The sequence below is a fragment of the Coloeus monedula genome (assembly GCF_965178545.1).
Source record: "Coloeus monedula genome assembly, chromosome: 1".
Taxonomy (NCBI): domain Eukaryota; kingdom Metazoa; phylum Chordata; class Aves; order Passeriformes; family Corvidae; genus Coloeus; species Coloeus monedula.
In genome coordinates, this window is record NC_138781.1 from 160207460 (window position 1) to 160227269 (window position 19810).

The 19810-nt window shown below is 59.7% G+C and overlaps 1 protein-coding gene across 1 annotated transcript in view; it reads left to right on the forward strand.

The window, feature by feature from the left end:
* CPSF1 (cleavage and polyadenylation specific factor 1) overlaps positions 1-19810 on the forward strand; it is a 114566-nt gene that overhangs the window by 33501 nt on the left and 61255 nt on the right. The window contains exons 13-20 of the mRNA XM_082290193.1: positions 1481-1532; positions 6902-6996; positions 7086-7160; positions 7857-7937; positions 16282-16371; positions 17178-17294; positions 18693-18818; positions 19287-19428. Coding sequence (XP_082146319.1) covers positions 1481-1532; positions 6902-6996; positions 7086-7160; positions 7857-7937; positions 16282-16371; positions 17178-17294; positions 18693-18818; positions 19287-19428 — 778 coding nt within the window. The remainder of the gene's footprint in view (positions 1-1480; positions 1533-6901; positions 6997-7085; positions 7161-7856; positions 7938-16281; positions 16372-17177; positions 17295-18692; positions 18819-19286; positions 19429-19810) is intronic.

The following is a 19810-nucleotide window of genomic DNA, read 5'->3' on the forward strand; positions in this document are numbered from 1 at the left end:
AGCCCCAAAATTCACCTGGGGAGCCCCAAAATGAACCTGGGGAGCCCAAAATTCACCTGGGGAGCCCAAAATCCACCTGGGGGAGCCCAAAATGAACGTGGGGAGCCCCAAAATGAACCTGGGGAGCCCCAAATCCACCTGGGGGAGCCCGAAATTCACCTGGGGAGCCCAAAATCCACCTGGGGAGCCTGAAATGAACCTGGGGAGCCCAAAATGAACCTGGGGTGCCCAAAATCCACCTGGGGAGCCCAAAATCCACCTGGGGGAGCCCAAAATGAACTTGGGGAGCCCAAAATCCACCTGGGGAGCCCAAAATCCACCTGGGGGAGCCCAAAATGAACGTGGGGGAGCCTGAAATGAACCTGGGGAGCCCAAAATCCACCTGGGGGAGCCCAAAATCCACCTGGGGGAGCCCAAAATGAACCTGGGGGAGCCTGAAATGAACCTGGGGAGCCCAAAATGAACCTGGGGGAGCCCAAAATCCACCTGGGGGAGCCCGAAATGAACTTGGGGAGCCCAAAATCCACCTGGGGAACCTGAAATTCACCTGGGGAGCCCCGAAATGAACCTGGGGAGCCCCAAATCCCCTCTCAGGGACCCCAAATCCTCTTGAGGACCCTCAATCCTCTCACAGGGACCCCTAAATCCACCTGGGGAGCCCCAAAACGAACCTGGGGGGCCCAAAATCCACCTGGGGACCCCAAATCCCCTCCCAGGGATCCCAAACCCTCCTGGGGACCCAAAATCCCACCCTGGGGACCCCAAAATCCTCTCCCAGGGACCCCAAAATCCCTCCCCAGGACCCCCAAATCCCACCCTGGGGACCCCAAATTCCTCCCAGGGACCCCCAACCCTCCCAGGGACCCCAAAATCCCCTCCAGGGGACCCCAAACCCTTGAGGGGACCCCAAAATTTCTCCCCGGGACCCCAAATCCTCCTGGGACCCCAAATCCCCTCCCAGGGACCCCAAATCCCCTCCAGGGGACCCCAAATCCCTCCCGGGGACCCCAAAATTCCACCCTGGGGACCCCAAAATCCTTTACCAGGGACCCCAAACCCTTCCTGGGACCCCAAATCCCCTCCTGGAGACCCCAAAATCCCCTCCAGGGGACCCCAAATCCTCTCCCAGGGACCCCAAACCCTCCTGGGGACCCCAAAATCCCTCCCAGGGATCTCCAAATCCCCTCCAGGGGACCCCAAATCCCCTCCCGGGGACCCCAAACCCTTGAGGGGACCCCAAAATTTCTACCCGGGACCCCAAACCCTCCTGGGACCCCAAATACTCTCCCAGGGACCCCAAATCCTCCTGGGGACCCCAAATCCCCTCCCAGGGACCTCAAAATCCCCTCCTGGGGACCCCAAATCCCTCCCTGGGACCCCAAACCCTTCCTGGGACCCCAAACCCTCCTGGGGACCCCAAATCCCCTCCCGGGGACCCCAAACCTTTCGGGGCACCCCAAACCCTCCCTGTGCCCCCCAGGAGGAGCCGCCGGTGAAGAAGAAGCGCTCGGAGCCCTCGGGGCCGTGGGCAGGTGGGTGACAGTGGGTGACAGTGGGTGACAGTGGGTGACAGTGGGTGACAGTGGGTGTCAGTGTCAGTGGGTGTCAGTGGGTGTCAGTGGGTGACAGTGGGTGACAGTGGGTGTCAGTGGGTGTCAGTGTCAGTGGGTGTCAGTGGGTGTCAGTGGGTGACAGTGGGTGACAGTGGGTGTCAGTGTCAGTGGGTGTCAGTGGGTGTCAGTGGGTGTCAGTGGGTGACAGTGTCAGTGGGTGTCAGTGGGTGTCAGTGGGTGACAGTGGGTGACAGTGGGTGTCAGTGGGTGTCAGTGGGTGACAGTGGGTGACAGTGTCAGTGTCAGTGGGTGACAGTGTCAGTGGGTGTCAGTGGGTGACAGTGTTAGTGGGTGTCAGTGGGTGTCAGTGGGTGTCAGTGTCAGTGTCAGTGGGTGACAGTGGGTGACAGTGGGTGACAGTGGGTGACAGTGGGTGACAGTGACAGTGTCAGTGGGTGTCAGTGGGTGACAGTGGGTGACAGTGTCAGTGGGTGTCAGTGGGTGTCAGTGGGTGACAGTGGGTGACAGTGGGTGTCAGTGGGTGTCAGTGGGTGACAGTGGGTGACAGTGACAGTGTCAGTGGGTGTCAGTGGGTGTCAGTGGGTGACAGTGGGTGACAGTGACAGTGTCAGTGGGTGTCAGTGGGTGACAGTGGGTGACAGTGTCAGTGGGTGTCAGTGGGTGTCAGTGTCAGTGTCAGTGGGTGACAGTGTCAGTGGGTGTCAGTGGGTGTCAGTGTCAGTGTCAGTGGGTGTCAGTGGGTGTCAGTGGGTGACAGTGTCAGTGTCAGTGGGTGTCAGTGGGTGTCAGTGGGTGACAGTGGGTGACAGTGTCAGTGTCAGTGGGTGTCAGTGGGTGACAGTGGGTGTCAGTGGGTGTCAGTGGGTGACAGTGGGTGTCAGTGTCAGTGGGTGTCAGTGGGTGTCAGTGTCAGTGGGTGTCAGTGGGTGACAGTGGGTGTCAGTGGGTGACAGTGTCAGTGGGTGTCAGTGGGTGTCAGTGGGTGTCAGTGGGTGACAGTGGGTGTCAGTGGGTGTCCGTGTCAGTGGGTGTCAGTGGGTGTCAGTGTCAGTGTCAGTGTCAGTGGGTGACAGTGGGTGTCAGTGTCAGTGGGTGTCAGTGGGTGTCAGTGGGTGACAGTGGGTGTCAGTGGGTGTCAGTGTCAGTGTCAGTGGGTGACAGTGGGTGTCAGTGGGTGTCAGTGGGTGTCAGTGTCAGTGGGTGTCAGTGGGTGTCAGTGGGTGTCAGTGTCAGTGTCAGTGGGTGTCAGTGGGTGTCAGTGGGTGTCAGTGTCAGTGGGTGACAGTGGGTGTCAGTGGGTGACAGTGTCAGTGTCAGTGGGTGTCAGTGGGTGTCAGTGGGTGACAGTGTCAGTGGGTGACAGTGGGTGACAGTGGGTGTCAGTGTCAGTGGGTGACAGTGACAGTGTCAGTGGGTGTCAGTGGGTGTCAGTGTCAGTGGGTGTCAGTGGGTGTCAGTGGGTGTCAGTGGGTGTCAGTGTCAGTGTCAGTGGGTGTCAGTGGGTGACAGTGGGTGTCAGTGGGTGACAGTGGGTGTCAGTGGGTGTCAGTGGGTGTCAGTGTCAGTGTCAGTGGGTGTCAGTGGGTGACAGTGGGTGTCAGTGGGTGACAGTGGGTGACAGTGGGTGTCAGTGGGTGTCAGTGTCAGTGGGTGTCAGTGGGTGTCAGTGTCAGTGGGTGTCAGTGGGTGACAGTGGGTGACAGTGGGTGTCAGTGGGTGTCAGTGGGTGACAGTGGGTGTCAGTGGGTGTCAGTGGGTGTCAGTGGGTGACAGTGGGTGACAGTGGGTGACAGTGTCAGTGTCAGTGGGTGTCAGTGTCAGTGGGTGTCAGTGGGTGTCAGTGTCAGTGTCAGTGTCAGTGGGTGACAGTGGGTGACAGTGGGTGACAGTGGGTGTCAGTGTCAGTGTCAGTGGGTGTCAGTGGGTGTCAGTGGGTGTCAGTGGGTGTCAGTGTCAGTGGGTGTCAGTGGGTGTCAGTGTCAGTGACAGTGGGTGTCAGTGGGTGACAGTGGGTGTCAGTGGGTGTCAGTGGGTGTCAGTGGGTGTCAGTGTCAGTGGGTGTCAGTGGGTGACAGTGGGTGACAGTGGGTGTCAGTGTCAGTGGGTGTCAGTGGGTGTCAGTGGGTGTCAGTGGGTGACAGTGGGTGTCAGTGGGTGACAGTGTCAGTGGGTGTCAGTGGGTGTCAGTGGGTGTCAGTGGGTGACAGTGTCAGTGGGTGTCAGTGGGTGTCAGTGGGTGACAGTGGGTGTCAGTGGGTGACAGTGGGTGTCAGTGGGTGACAGTGGGTGTCAGTGGGTGTCCGTGTCAGTGGGTGTCAGTGGGTGTCAGTGTCAGTGTCAGTGTCAGTGGGTGTCAGTGTCAGTGGGTGTCAGTGGGTGACAGTGGGTGTCAGTGTCAGTGTCAGTGGGTGTCAGTGGGTGTCAGTGGGTGACAGTGGGTGACAGTGGGTGTCAGTGGGTGTCAGTGTCAGTGGGTGACAGTGGGTGACAGTGGGTGACAGTGGGTGACAGTGGGTGACAGTGTCAGTGTCAGTGTCAGTGTCAGTGGGTGTCAGTGGGTGACAGTGGGTGACAGTGGGTGACAGTGTCAGTGTCAGTGTCAGTGTCAGTGGGTGTCAGTGGGTGTCAGTGGGTGTCAGTGGGTGTCAGTGTCAGTGGGTGTCAGTGTCAGTGGGTTTCAGTGGGTGTCAGTGTCAGTGTCAGTGTCAGTGGGTGACAGTGGGTGACAGTGGGTGACAGTGGGTGTCAGTGTCAGTGTCAGTGTCAGTGGGTGTCAGTGGGTGTCAGTGGGTGACAGTGGGTGTCAGTGGGTGTCAGTGGGTGACAGTGGGTGTCAGTGGGTGACAGTGGGTGTCAGTGTCAGTGTCAGTGTCAGTGGGTGACAGTGGGTGTCAGTGTCAGTGGGTGTCAGTGGGTGTCAGTGGGTGTCAGTGTCAGTGGGTGTCAGTGGGTGTCAGTGGGTGTCAGTGGGTGACAGTGTCAGTGGGTGTCAGTGGGTGACAGTGGGTGTCAGTGTCAGTGTCAGTGTCAGTGGGTGTCAGTGGGTGTCAGTGGGTGACAGTGGGTGTCAGTGGGTGACAGTGTCAGTGGGTGTCAGTGGGTGACAGTGGGTGTCAGTGTCAGTGTCAGTGGGTGTCAGTGGGTGTCAGTGGGTGTCAGTGGGTGACAGTGTCAGTGTCAGTGGGTGTCAGTGGGTGACAGTGGGTGTCAGTGTCAGTGTCAGTGTCAGTGTCAGTGGGTGACAGTGGGTGTCAGTGGGTGACAGTGGGTGACAGTGGGTGTCAGTGTCAGTGTCAGTGGGTGTCAGTGTCAGTGTCAGTGGGTGACAGTGGGTGACAGTGTCAGTGGGTGTCAGTGGGTGTCAGTGGGTGACAGTGGGTGTCAGTGGGTGACAGTGGGTGACAGCGTCAGTGGGTGTCAGTGGGTGACAGTGGGTGACAGTGGGTGACAGTGGGTGTCAGTGGGTGACAGTGGGTGACAGTGGGTGTCAGTGGGTGACAGTGGGTGACAGTGTCAGTGTCAGTGGGTGTCAGTGTCAGTGTCAGTGTCAGTGGGTGTCAGTGTCAGTGACAGTGTCAGTGGGTGACAGTGGGTGACAGTGGGTGACAGTGGGTGTCAGTGGGTGACAGTGGGTGTCAGTGGGTGACTGTGGGTGACAGTGGGTGACAGTGGGTGTCAGTGGGTGACAGTGGGTGACAGTGTCAGTGTCAGTGGGTGTCAGTGTCAGTGTCAGTGGGTGTCAGTGGGTGACAGTGGGTGACAGTGTCAGTGTCAGTGTCAGTGGGTGTCAGTGGGTGTCAGTGGGTGACAGTGGGTGACAGTGGGTGACAGTGGGTGACAGTGGGTGTCAGTGGGTGACAGTGGGTGTCAGTGGGTGTCAGTGGGTGTCAGTGTCAGTGTCAGTGGGTGACAGTGGGTGACAGTGGGTGTCAGTGTCAGTGTCAGTGGGTGACAGTGGGTGACAGTGGGTGACAGTGGGTGACAGTGGGTGTCAGTGGGTGACAGTGGGTGTCAGTGGGTGTCAGTGGGTGTCAGTGTCAGTGGGTGACAGTGGGTGACAGTGGGTGTCAGTGGGTGACAGTGGGTGTCAGTGGGTGTCAGTGGGTGTCAGTGTCAGTGTCAGTGGGTGACAGTGGGTGACAGTGGGTGTCAGTGGGTGACAGTGGGTGTCAGTGGGTGTCAGTGGGTGTCAGTGTCAGTGTCAGTGGGTGACAGTGGGTGACAGTGGGTGTCAGTGTCAGTGGGTGTCAGTGGGTGTCAGTGTCAGTGGGTGTCAGTGTCAGTGGGTGTCAGTGTCAGTGTCAGTGTCAGTGTCAGTGGGTGTCAGTGGGTGTCAGTGGGTGTCAGTGTCAGTGTCAGTGGGTGACAGTGGGTGACAGTGGGTGTCAGTGTCAGTGGGTGACAGTGGGTGTCAGTGTCAGTGGGTGTCAGTGGGTGTCAGTGTCAGTGGGTGTCAGTGTCAGTGGGTGTCAGTGGGTGTCAGTGGGTGTCAGTGTCAGTGTCAGTGTCAGTGGGTGTCAGTGGGTGACAGTGGGTGTCAGTGGGTGTCAGTGGGTGTCAGTGTCAGTGTCAGTGGGTGACAGTGGGTGACAGTGGGTGTCAGTGGGTGTCAGTGTCAGTGTCAGTGGGTGACAGTGGGTGACAGTGGGTGTCAGTGGGTGTCAGTGTCAGTGTCAGTGTCAGTGGGTGACAGTGGGTGACAGTGGGTGACAGTGTCAGTGTCAGTGTCAGTGGGTGTCAGTGTCAGTGGGTGACAGTGGGTGACAGTGTCAGTGACAGTGTCAGTGGGTGTCAGTGGGTGTCAGTGGGTGTCAGTGGGTGACAGTGGGTGTCAGTGTCAGTGTCAGTGTCAGTGGGTGTCAGTGGGTGTCAGTGGGTGACAGTGGGTGACAGTGTCAGTGGGTGTCAGTGGGTGTCAGTGGGTGACAGTGGGTGACAGTGGGTGTCAGTGTCAGTGACAGTGTCAGTGGGTGACAGTGGGTGTCCCTTGGTGTCCCTGGGGTGTCCCTGAGTGTCCCTGGGGTGTCCCTGGGCTGTCCCTGGGGTGTCCCTGGGTGTCCCTGGGTGTCACTGGGGTGTCCCTGGGTGTCCCTGGGTGTCTCTGGGTGTCCCTGGGGTGTCCCTGGGGTGTCCCTGGGTGTCCCTGGGTGTCACTGGCTGTCCCTGGGGTGTCCCTGGGTGTCCCTGGGTGTCACTGGGTGTCACTGGGTGTCACTGGGTGTCCCTGGGGTGTCCCTGGGGTGTCCCTGGGTGTCCCTGGGTGTCCCTGGGCTGTCCCTGGGTGTCACTGGGTGTCACTGGGTGACAGGAGCGCCCCTGTCCCGCAGGGGGGAAGCCGCAGGCTCAGGACGAGGTGGACGAGATCGAGGTGTACGGGAGCGAGGCCGCCTCGGGCACCCAGCTGGCCACCTACTCCTTCGAGGTACGGTCCCATGGGTGTCCCCTGGGTGTCCCTGGCTGTCCCTGGGTGTCCCCTGGGTGTCACCTCTGGGTCCCCGTCCGTGTCCCCAGGTGTGCGACAGCATCCTCAACATCGGGCCCTGCGCCAACGCCGCCATGGGGGAGCCGGCCTTCCTGTCTGAGGAGGTGAGGGACCCCAAAAACCCCCAAATCCACCCCAAAACCCACCCCAAACACGGCCTTCCTGTCTGAGGACGTGAGGGACCCCAAAAACCCCCAAATCCACCTCAAAAACCCCCAGATCCACCCCAAAACCCACCCCAAACACGGCCTTCCTGTCCGAGGAGGTGAGGGACCCCAAAAACCCCAAAATCCACCCCAAAATCCACCCCAAAACCCACCCCAAACACGGCCTTCCTGTCTGAGGAGGTGAGGGACCCCAAAAACCCCCAAATCCACCCCAAAAACCCCCAAATCCACCCCAAACACGGCCTTCCTGTTTGAGGAGGTGAGGGACCCCAAAAACCCCCAAATCCACCCCAAAAACCCCCAAATCCATCCCAAAATCCACCCCAAAACCCACCCCGAACACGGCCTTCCTGTCTGAGGACGTGAGGGACCCCAAAAACCCCCAAATCCACCTCAAAAACCCCCAAATCCACCCCAAAACCCACCCCAAACACGGCCTTTCTGTCCGAGGAGGTGAGGGACCCCAAAAACCCCCAAATCCACCCCAAAATCCACCCCAAAACCCACCCCAAACAAGGCCTTCCTGTCCGAGGAGGTGAGGGACCCCAAAAACCCCCAAATCCACCCCAAAACCCCCCAAATCCACCCCAAAACCCCCCAAATCCACCCCAAAAACCCCCGTGTCTCCCACAGTTCCAGAACAGCCCCGAGCCCGACCTGGAGATCGTCCTGTGCTCGGGGTACGGCAAGAACGGGGCGCTCACCGTGCTGCAGGTACCCCAAAAACACCCCAAAATACCCCAAAAACCCCAAAAACACCCCAAAATACCCCAAAAACACCCCAAAATATCCCAAAAACACCCCAAACACACCCCAAACACCCCAAAACCACCCCAAACCCTCCCTGTGCTCGGGGTACGGCAAGAACGGGGCGCTCACCGTGCTGCAGGTACCCCAAAAACACCCCAAAATACCCCAAAAACCCCAAAAACACCCCAAAATACCCCAAAAACACCCCAAAATATCCCAAAAACACCCCAAACACACCCCAAACACCCCAAAACCACCCCAAACCCTCCCTGTGCTCGGGGTACGGCAAGAACGGGGCGCTCACCGTGCTGCAGGTACCCCAAAAACACCCCAAAATACCCCAAAAACCCCAAAACCACCCCAAAATACCCCAAAAACACCCCAAAATATCCCAAAAACACCCCAAACACACCCCAAACACCCCAAAACCACCCCAAACCCTCCCTGTGCTCGGGGTACGGCAAGAACGGGGCGCTCACCGTGCTGCAGGTACCCCAAAAACACCCCAAAATACCCCAAAATCACCCCAAAATACCCCAAAATACCCCAAATACCCCAAACACACCCCAAAATACCCCAAAACCACCCCAAACCCTCCCTGTGCTTGGGGTACGGCAAGAACGGGGCGCTCACCGTGCTGCAGGTACCCCAAAAACACCCCAAACACCCCAAACACCCCAAAAACACCCCAAAATACCCCAAAACCACCCCAAAACCACCCCAAACCCCCCAAAAACACCCCAGAACACCCCAAAATCACCCCAAAACCACCCCAAAATACCCCAAAACCACCCCAAAATACCCCAAAAACACCCCAAACACACCCCTAATACACCCCAAAATCACCCCAAACACCCCAAAAACACCCCAAAACCACCCCAAACACACCCCAAAATACCCCAAATACCCCAAATGCCTCAAAACCACCCCAAAACCACCCCAAACCCTCCCTGTGCTCGGGGTACGGCAAGAACGAGGCGCTCACCGTGCTGCAGGTACCCCAAAAACACCCCAAACACCCCAAACACCCCAAAAACACCCCAAAATACCCCAAAACCACCCCAAAACCACCCCAAACCCCCCAAAAACACCCCAGAACACCCCAAAATCACCCCAAAACCACCCCAAAATACCCCAAAACCACCCCAAAATACCCCAAAAACACCCCAAACACACCCCTAATACACCCCAAAATCACCCCAAAATACCCCAAAAACACCCCAAAACCACCCCAAAAACCCCAAAAACACCCCAAACACACCCCAAAATACCCCAAATACCCCAAAATACCCCAAAACCACCCCAAACCCTCCCTGTGCTCGGGGTACGGCAAGAACGGGGCGCTCACCGTGCTGCAGGTACCCCAAAAACACCCCAAAATACCCCAAAATCACCCCAAAACACCCCAAAACCACCCCAAAATACCCCAAAACCACCCCAAATACCCCAAACACACCCCAAAATATCCCAAAAACACCCCAAACACCCCAAAATCACCCCAAATACCCCAAACACACCCCAAACATGCCAAAACCACCCTAAAACCATCCCAAAATCACCCCAAAAACACCCTAAACACCCCAAAAATCCCCCCAAATCCCCCCCCCCCAACATCCCAAAACCACCCTGGAGCACCCCAAACACCCCAAAACCACCCCAAACACCCAAAACCACCGCAAAATACCCCAAAACCACCCCAAACACCCAAAACCACCCCAAAATACCCCAAAACCACTGCAAACACCCCAAAACCACCCCAAAGCCACATCAAACACCCCAAAATACCCCCCAAAACCATCCCGGAACACCCCAAAGACCCCCTGAACCCCAAACCCCCTGAACCCCAAACTCCCTGAATCCCAAATGCTCCCAAAACCCCAAACTCCCGGAACCCCAAAACCTCTCTGAACCCCAAACCCCGGAATCCAAAACCTCCTGAACCCCAAACTCCCCTGAACCCCAAATGTTCCCAAACCCCCCTAAACCCCCTGAACCCCAAATTCCCCTGAACCCCAAATTCCCCTGAACCCCAAACCCCTGAACCCCAAAAGCCCCCAAACCCCCCTGAACCCCAAATTCTCCTGAACCCCAAACCCCCCCCGAACCCCAAAGCCCCCCGAACCCCAAACTCCCTGAACCCCAAATTCCCCTGAACCCCAAACCCCTGAACCCCAAATTCCCCTGAACCCCAAATGCTCCCTGAACCCCAAACCCCGGAATCCAAAACCTCCTGAACCCCAAACCACCCTGAACCCCAAATGCTCCCAAACCCCCCTAAACCCCCTGAACCCCAAATTCCCCTGAACCCCAAATTCCCCTGAACCCAAATTCTCCCAAACCCCAAATCCCCCTGGACCCCAAAACACCCCCTGAACCCCAAACACCCTGAACCCCAAACACCTCTGAACCCAAATTCTCCCAAACCCCAAATCCTCTGAACCCCAAAACTCCCCGAACCCCAAATTCCCCTGAACCCCAAACCCCTGAACCCCAAACCTCTCTGAACCCCAAACCCCTGAACCCCAAAAGCCCCCAAACCCCCCTGAACCCCAAATTCTCCTGAACCCCAAACCCCCCCTGAACCCCAAAGCCCCCCAAACCCCAAACTCCCTGAACCCCAAACCCCTGAACCCCAAACCCCTGAACCCCAAACCCCGGAATCCAAAACCTCCTGAACCCCAAACCACCCTGAATCCCAAACCACCCTGAACCCCAAATTCTCCCGAACCCCAAACCCCCTGAACCCACCTGGACCCCAAACACCGTGAACCCCAAACCCTTTGAACCCCAAACTCCCCTGAACCCCAAACCCCTGAACCCCAAAACCTCCTGAACCCCAAATTGCCCTGAACCCCAAATGCTCCCAAACCCCCCTAAACCCCCTGAACCCCAAATTCCCCTGAACCCAAATTCTCCCAAACCCCAAATCCCCCTGGACCCCAAAACACCCCCTGAACCCCAAACCCCCTGAACCCCAAACCTCTCTGAACCCAAATTCTCCCAAACCCCAAACCCCCTGAACCCCAAACTCCCTGAATCCCAAATGCTCCCAAAACCCCAAACCCTCTGAACCCCAAACCCTCTGAACCCCAAAACTCCCCAAACCCCAAATTCCCCCGAACCCCAAACCCCTGAACCCCAAAAGCCCCCAAACCCCCCTGAACCCCAAATTCTCCTGAACCCCAAACCCCCCCCGAACCCCAAAGCCCCCCAAACCCCAAACTCCCTGAACCCCAAATTCCCCTGAACCCCAAACACCTCTGAACCCAAATTCTCCCAAACCCCCTGGACCCCAAAACCCCCCTGAATCCCAAATTCCCCTGAACCCCAAACCCCGGAATCCAAAACCTCCTGAACCCCAAACTCCCCTGAACCCCAAATGCTCCCAAACCCCCCTAAACCCCCTGAACCCCAAATTCCCCTGAACCCAAATTCTCCCAAACCCCAAATCCCCCTGGACCCCAAAACACCCCCTGAACCCCAAACACCCTGAACCCCAAACACCTCTGAACCCAAATTCTCCCAAACCCCAAATCCTCTGAACCCCAAAACTCCCCTGAACCCCAAAACTCCCCGAACCCCAAATTCCCCTGAACCCCAAAACTCCCTGAACCCCAAATTCCCCTGAACCCCAAACACCTCTGAACCCCAAACACCTCTGAACCCCAAATTCCCCTGAACCCCAAACCCCTGAACCCCAAACCCCTCTGAACCCAAATTCTCCCAAACCCCAAACCTCTCTGAACCCCAAAACTCCCCTGAACCCCAAAAGCCCCCAAACCCCCTGAACCCCAAATTCCCCTTAACCCCAAACCCCCCCCGAACCCCAAAGCCCCCCGAACCCCAAAGCCCCCCAAACCCCAAACTCCCTGAACCCCAAATTCCCCTGAACCCCAAACCCCTCTGAACCCAAATTCTCCCAAACCCCCTGGACCCCAAAACCCCCCTGAATCCCAAATTCCCCTGAACCCCAAATGCTCCCAAACCCCCCTAAACCCCCTGAACCCCAAATTCCCCTGAACCCCAAAGCCCCCCAAACCCCAAACTCCCTGAACCCCAAATTCCCCTGAACCCCAACCCCCCTGAACCCAAATTCTCCCAAATCCCAAATCCCCCTGGACCCCAAAACACCCCCTGAACCCCAAACACCCTGAACCCCAAACACCTCTGAACCCCAAATGCTCCCAAACCCCAAACCCCTGAACCCAAATTCTCCCAAACCCCTGAACCCCAAATTCCCCTGAACCCCAAACCCCTGAACCCCAAACCCCCCTGAACCCCAAAATCCCCTGAACCCCAAACACCTCTGAACCCCAAATTCCCCTGAACCCCAAACCCCTGAACCCCAAACCCCTCTGAACCCAAATTCTCCCAAACCCCAAACCTCTCTGAACCCCAAATTCCCCTGAACCCCAAACCCCTCTGAACCCAAATTCTCCCTAACCCCCTGGACCCCAAAACCCCCCTGAATCCCAAATTCCCCTGAACCCCAAACCCCCCGAACCCCAAACCCCTGAACCCCAAATTCCCCTGAACCCCAAATTCCCCTGAACCCCAAACCCCTGAACCCCAAACACCCCTGAACCCCAAACCCCTGAACCCCAAACCCCAAATGCCGTGAACCCTAAAACCTCCCGAACCCAAATTCTCCCAAACCCCTCTGACCCCCAAATCCCCCTGAACCCCAAACCCCCCCCCCTCGAACCCCAAAGCCCCCCAAACCCCCCCAAACCCCTCTGCCCGTACCCCAAAAACCCCAAAATGCCCCGAAGGCCCCGCACCGCCCCAAACCCCCCGCGGGAGCTTCCCGGGGGGTCGATCCCGGTGCCAGAGCAGGGCTGGGAACGAACCAGGGCGGCCCCAAAGGCTGGGCCCCGCCTGTACCCCCCAGGGACACCCCAAAATCTATGGGGCACCCCAAAATCTATGGGGCAGCACCCCAAAATCTATGGGGCACCCCAAAATCTATGGGGCAGCACCCCACAGACCTGCTTGTACCCCCCAGGGACACCCCAAAATCTATGGGGCACCCCAAAATCTATGGGGCAGCACCCCAAAATCTATGGGGCACCCCAAAATCTATGGGGCAGCACCCCACAGACCCGCCTGTACCCCCCCAGGGACACCCCAAAATCTATGGGGCACCCTAAAATCTATGGGGCAGCACCCCAAAATCTATGGGGCAGCACCCCACAGACCAGCCTGTACCCCCCAGGGACACCCCAAAATCTATGGGGCAGCACCCCACAGACTGGCCTGTACCCCCCAGGGACACCCCAAAATCTATGGGGCAGCACCCCAAAATCTATGGGGCACCCCAAAATCTATGGGGCAGCACCCCACAGACCCGCCTGTACCCCCCAGGGACACCCCAAAATCTATGGGGCACCCCAAAATCTATGGGGCAGCACCCCACAGACCGGCCTGTACCCCCCAGGGACACCCCAAAATCTATGGGGCACCCCAAAATCTATGGGGCAGCACCCCACAGACCCGCCTGTACCCCCCCAGGGACACCCCAAAATCTATGGGGCAGCACCCCAAAATCTATGGGGCAGCACCCCACAGACCTGCTTGTACCCCCCAGGGACACCCCAAAATCTATGGGGCAGCACCCCACAGACCCGCCTGTACCCCCCCAGGGACACCCCAAAATCTATGGGGCAGCACCCCAAAATCTATGGGGCACCCCAAAATCTATGGGGCAGCACCCCAAAATCTATGGGGCGGCAACCCACAGACCCGCCTGTACCCCCCAGGGACACCCCAAAATCTATGGGGCACCCCAAAATCTATGGGGCAGCACCCCAAAATCTATGGGGCGGCACCCCAAAATCTATGGGGCGGCACCCCACAGACCCGCCTGTACCCCCCAGGGACATCCCAAAATCTATGGGGCACCCCAAAATCTATGGGGCAGCACCCCAAAATCTATGGGGCAGCACCCCACAGACCCACCTGTGCCCCCCACGGACACCCCAAAATCTATGGGGCACCCCAAAATCTATGGGGCAGCACCCCAAAATCTATGGGGCACCCCAAAATCTATGGGGCAGCACCCCACAGACCCGCCTGTGCCCCCCAGGGACACCCCAAAATCTATGGGGCAGCACCCCACAGACCGGCCTGTACCCCCCAGGGACACCCCAAAATCTATGGGGCACCCCAAAATCTATGGGGCAGCACCCCACAGACCCGCCTGTACCCCCCAGGGACACCCCAAAATCTATGGGGCACCCCAAAATCTATGGGGCAGCACCCCAAAATCTATGGGGCAGCACCCCACAGACCCGCCTGTACCCCCCAGGGACACCCCAAAATCTATGGGGCAGCACCCCAAAATCTATGGGGCAGCACCCCAAAATCTATGGGGCAGCACCCCACAGACCCGCCTGTACCCCCCCAGGGACACCCCAAAATCTATGGGGCAGCACCCCACAGACCGGCCTGTACCCCCCAGGGACACCCCAAAATCTATGGGGCACCCCAAAATCTATGGGGCAGCACCCCACAGACCCGCCTGTACCCCCCAGGGACACCCCAAAATCTATGGGGCACCCCAAAATCTATGGGGCAGCACCCCACAGACCCGCCTGTACCCCCCCAGGGACACCCCAAAATCTATGGGGCACCCCAAAATCTATGGGGCAGCACCCCAAAATCTATGGGGCAGCACCCCACAGACCCGCCTGTACCCCCCCAGGGACACCCCAAAATCTATGGGACACCCCAAAATCTATGGGGCAGCACCCCACAGACCGGCCTGTACCCCCCACGGACACCCCAAAATCTATGGGGCAGCACCCCACAGACTGGCCTGTACCCCCCAGGGACACCCCAAAATCTATGGGGCAGCACCCCAAAATCTATGGGGCACCCCAAAATCTATGGGGCAGCACCCCACAGACCCGCCTGTACCCCCCAGGGACACCCCAAAATCTATGGGGCACCCCAAAATCTATGGGGCAGCACCCCAAAATCTATGGGGCAGCACCCCACAGACCCGCCTGTACCCCCCAGGGGCACCCCAAAATCTATGGGGTAGCACCCCAAAATCTATGGGGCAGCACCCCACAGACCCGCATGTACCCCCCAGGGGCACCCCAAAATCTATGGGGCACCCCAAAATCTATGGGGCAGCACCCCACAGACCGGCCTGTACCCCCCAGGGACACCCCAAAATCTATGGGGCAGCACCCCAAAATCTATGGGGCAGCACCCCACAGACCCGCCTGTACCCCCCAGGGACACCCCAAAATCTATGGGGCAGCACCCCGCAGACCCGCCTGTGCCCCCCACGGACACCCCAAAATCTATGGGGCACCCCAAAATCTATGGGGCAGCACCCCACAGACCCGCCTGTACCCCCCACGGACACCCCAAAATCTATGGGGCAGCACCCCAAAATCTATGGGGCAGCACCCCACAGACCCGCCTGTACCCCCCAGGGACACCCCAAAATCTATGGGGCAGCACCCCGCAGACCCGCCTGTGCCCCCCACGGACACCCCAAAATCTATGGGGCACCCCAAAATCTATGGGGCAGCACCCCGCAGACCCGCCTGTGCCCCCCACGGACACCCCAAAATCTATGGGGCACCCCAAAATCTATGGGGCAGCACCCCAAAATCTATGGGGCAGCACCCCACAGACCCGCCTGTACCCCCCAGGGACACCCCAAAATCTACAGAGCACCCCAAAATCTATGGGGCAGCACCCCAAAATCTATGGGGCACCCCAAAATCTATGGGGCAGCACCCCACAGACTGGCCTGTACCCCCCAGGGACACCCCAAAATCTATGGGGCAGCACCCCAAAATCTATGGGGCAGCACCCCACAGATCCATCTGTAAACTGTCCCCTGTTGTCTTTCCCTGTTCCTTGTCCCTGACCCCTGACCCCATCCCTGACCACTGACCGCTGTCCCTGGCCACTGTCCCCATCTCTCTGGCCACTGTCCCCTGTCCCCATCCCTGTGCCCCCCCTGTGACCGCTGTCCCCTGTCCCCATCCCCCCCTGTGACCACTGACCCCGTCCCTGTTCCCCCCTCTGACCACTGACCCCGTCCGTGTCCCCATCCCTGTCCCCTGACCACTGACCGCTGTCCCCGTCCCTGTCCCCATCCCTGACCACTGACCACTGACCACTGTCCCCATCCCCATCCCTGTCCCCATCCCTGTCCCCTGACCACTGTCCCCATCCCTGTCCCTGTCCCCATCCCTGTCCCCTGACCACTGACTGCTGTCCCCATCCCTGTCCCCGTCCCTGTCCCCTGACCGCTGACCGCTGTCCCCGTCCCTGTCCCCAGCGCAGCATCCGGCCGCAGGTGGTCACCACGTTCGAGCTGCCCGGCTGTTACGACATGTGGACGGTCACCGCGCCCCCCCCGCGGGAGCAGGTGTGTCCCCCGTGTCCCCCCGTGGTGCCGTGTCCCCTTCCCTGTGTCACCCTCCCTGTGTCCCCTGTGTCCCCGTGTCACCCTCCCTGTGTCCCCGTGTCCCCGTGTCACCTTCCCTGTGTCCCCCTCCCTGTGTCCCCCTGTGTCCCCGTGTCACCCTCCCTGTGTCCCCTTCCCTGTGTCCCCTGTGTCCCTTGTGTCCCCTGTGTCCCCATGTCACCCTCCCTGTGTCCCCCTGTGTCCCCATGTCACCCTCCCTGTGTCCCCTGTGTCCCCGTGTCCCCCTCCCTGTGTCCCCGTGTCCCCGTGTCACCTTCCCTGTGTCCCCTGTGTCCCTGTGTCACCCTCCCTGTGTCCCCGTGTCACCCTCCCTGTGTCCCCTGTGTCCCCGTGTCACCTTCCCTGTGTCCCCTGTGTCCCCGTGTTACCCTCCCTGTGTCCCCTGTGTCCCCGTGTCACCTTCCCCGTGTCCCTGTGTCCCCCTGTGTCCCCGTATCACCCTCCCTGTGTCCCCGTGTCACCCTTCCTGTGTCCCCGTGTCACCTTCCCTGTGTCCCCGTGTCACCCTCCCTGTGTCCCCTGTGTCCCCCTGTGTCCCCCTGTGTCCCCGTGTCACCCTCCCTGTGTCCCCCTGTGTCCCCCCATCCTCCTGTCCCCATGTCCCCCTATGTCCCCCTGTCCCCCTGTCCTTGTGTCCCCATGTCCCCCCACCCCCGTGTCCCCTATTCCTGTGTCCCTGTCTCCCCTCCCCCTACCCCCCCATGTCCTCCTGTCCTCGTGTCCCCACCGAGGCTCTGTCCCCACAGCCGGAGGTGGCCCCGGGGGCCAGCGCGGAGCCCGAGGCGGCCGCGGCTCCGGAAGGTTCCGAGGAGGACGGGGAACGTCACGGCTTCCTCATCCTGAGCAGGGAGGACTCCACCATGGTGAGGGACAGTGGGGACATCATGGGGACATCACAGGGACATCATGGGGACATCATGGGGACAGGGGTTCCTCATCCTGAGCAGGGAGGACTCCACCATGGTGAGGGACAGTGGGGACATCACGGGGACATCACGGGGACATCATGGGGACAGGGGTTCCTCATCCTGAGCAGGGAGGACTCCACCATGGTGAGGGGACATTGGGGACATCATGGGGACATCATGGGGACATCATGGGGACATCCCAGGGACAGGGGTTCCTCATCCTGAGCCGGGGGGGTTTCACCATGGTGAGGGACATTGGGGACATCATGGGGACATTGGGACATCCCAGGGACAGGGGTTCCTCATCCTGAGCAGGCTGGGTTTCACCATGGTGAGGGGACAGTGGGGACATCATGGGGACATCACAGGGACATCCCAGGGACAGGTGGATGACATGGGGACATCATGGGGACGTGGGGACATCACGGGGACAGGGGTTCCTCATCCTGAGCAGGGTGGGTTTCACCATGGTGAGGGGACAGTGGGGACATCACGGGGACATCATGGGGACATCACGGGGACATCACGGGGACATCACGGGGACAGGGGTTCCTCATCCTGAGCAGGGAGGACTCCACCATGGTGAGGGGACATTGGGGACATCATGGGGACATCACTAGGACATCATGGGGACAGGGGTTCCTCATCCTGAGCAGGGAGGGTTTCACCATGGTGAGGGGACATGGGGACATCCCAGGGACATCATGAGGACATCCCAGGGACATCCTGGGGACACGGGGACATCCCAGGGACAGATGGATGACATGGGGACATCATGGGGACGTGGGGACATCCCAGGGACAGGGGTTCCTCATCCTGAGCAGGGTGGGTTTCACCATGGTGAGGGGACGTGGGGACATCCCAGGGACATCACAGGGACATCATGGGGACATCACGGGGACATCCCAGGGACAGGGGTTCCTCATCCTGAGCCGGGAGGACTCCACCATGGTGAGGGACATTGGGGACATCACGGGGACATCATGGGGACATCATGGGGACATCACGGGGACAGGGGTTCCTCATCCTGAGCAGGGAGGACTCCACCATGGTGGGGGACATTGGGGACATCATGGGGACATCACGGGGACATCCCAGGGACAGGTGGATGTCATGGGGACATCATGGGGACGTGGGGACATCCCAGGGACAGGGGTTCCTCATCCTGAGCAGGGAGGGTTTCACCATGGTGAGGGGACGTGGGGACATCCTGGGGACATCACAGGGACATCATGGGGACATCACGGGGACAGGGGTTCCTCATCCTGAGCAGGGAGGACTCCACCATGGTGAGGGACAGTGGGGACATCATGGGGACATCACAGGGACATCATGGGGACATCATGGGGACAGGGGTTCCTCATCCTGAGCAGGGAGGACTCCACCATGGTGAGGGGACATTGGGGACATCATGGGGACATCATGGGGACATCACGGGGACAGGGGTTCCTCATCCTGAGCAGGGAGGACTCCACCATGGTGAGGCACAGTGGGGACATCATGGGGACATCACGGGGACATGGGGACATCACGGGGACATCATGGGGACAGGGGTTCCTCATCCTGAGCAGGGTGGGTTTCACCATGGTGAGGGGACATGGGGACATCCCAGGGACATCATGAGGACATCCCAGGGACATCCTGGGGACACGGGGACATCGTAGGGTCATCATGGGGACATCCCAGGGACATCCCAGGGACATCCTGGGGACACGGGGACATCGTAGGGTCATCATGGGGACATCATGGGGACATCCCGGGGACGGTGACACGGCCGTGGGGGCTCCCCTGGGTGCCACATCCGGGCTCAATCCCACGTCCCCACGTCCCTCTGCGGGGACAGCGCCCGCGTTCCGGGGGCTCCCCGTGGGGTGCCACGTCCTGGTGACGTCCCCCGATGTCCCCCGATGTCCCCTGATGTCCCCTGATGTCCCCTGATGTCCCCAGATCCTGCAGACGGGGCAGGAGATCCTGGAGCTGGACACGAGCGGCTTCGCCACGCAGGGCCCGACCGTGTTCGCCGGCAACCTGGGCCAGGGCCAGTTCATCGTGCAGGTGTCCCCGCTGGGGCTGCGGCTGCTGCAGGGCGGTGAGTGGCACTGGGGGCACACCTGGGCACACCTGGGCACACCTGGGACACACCTGGGCACACCTGGGGCACACCTGGGGCACACCTGGGGCACACCTGGGGACAGGGACACACCTGGGGCACACCTGGGACACACCTGGGGCACACCTGGGACACACCTGGGCACACCTGGGCACACCTGGGGCACACCTGGAGCACACCTGGGGACACACCTGGGCACACCTGGGCCAGGGCCAGTTCATCGTGCAGGTGTCCCCGCTGGGGCTGCGGCTGCTGCAGGGCGGTGAGTGGCACTGGGGGCACACCTGGGACACACCTGGGACACACCTGGGGCACACCTGGGGCACACCTGGGGACACCTGGGCACACCTGGGCACACCTG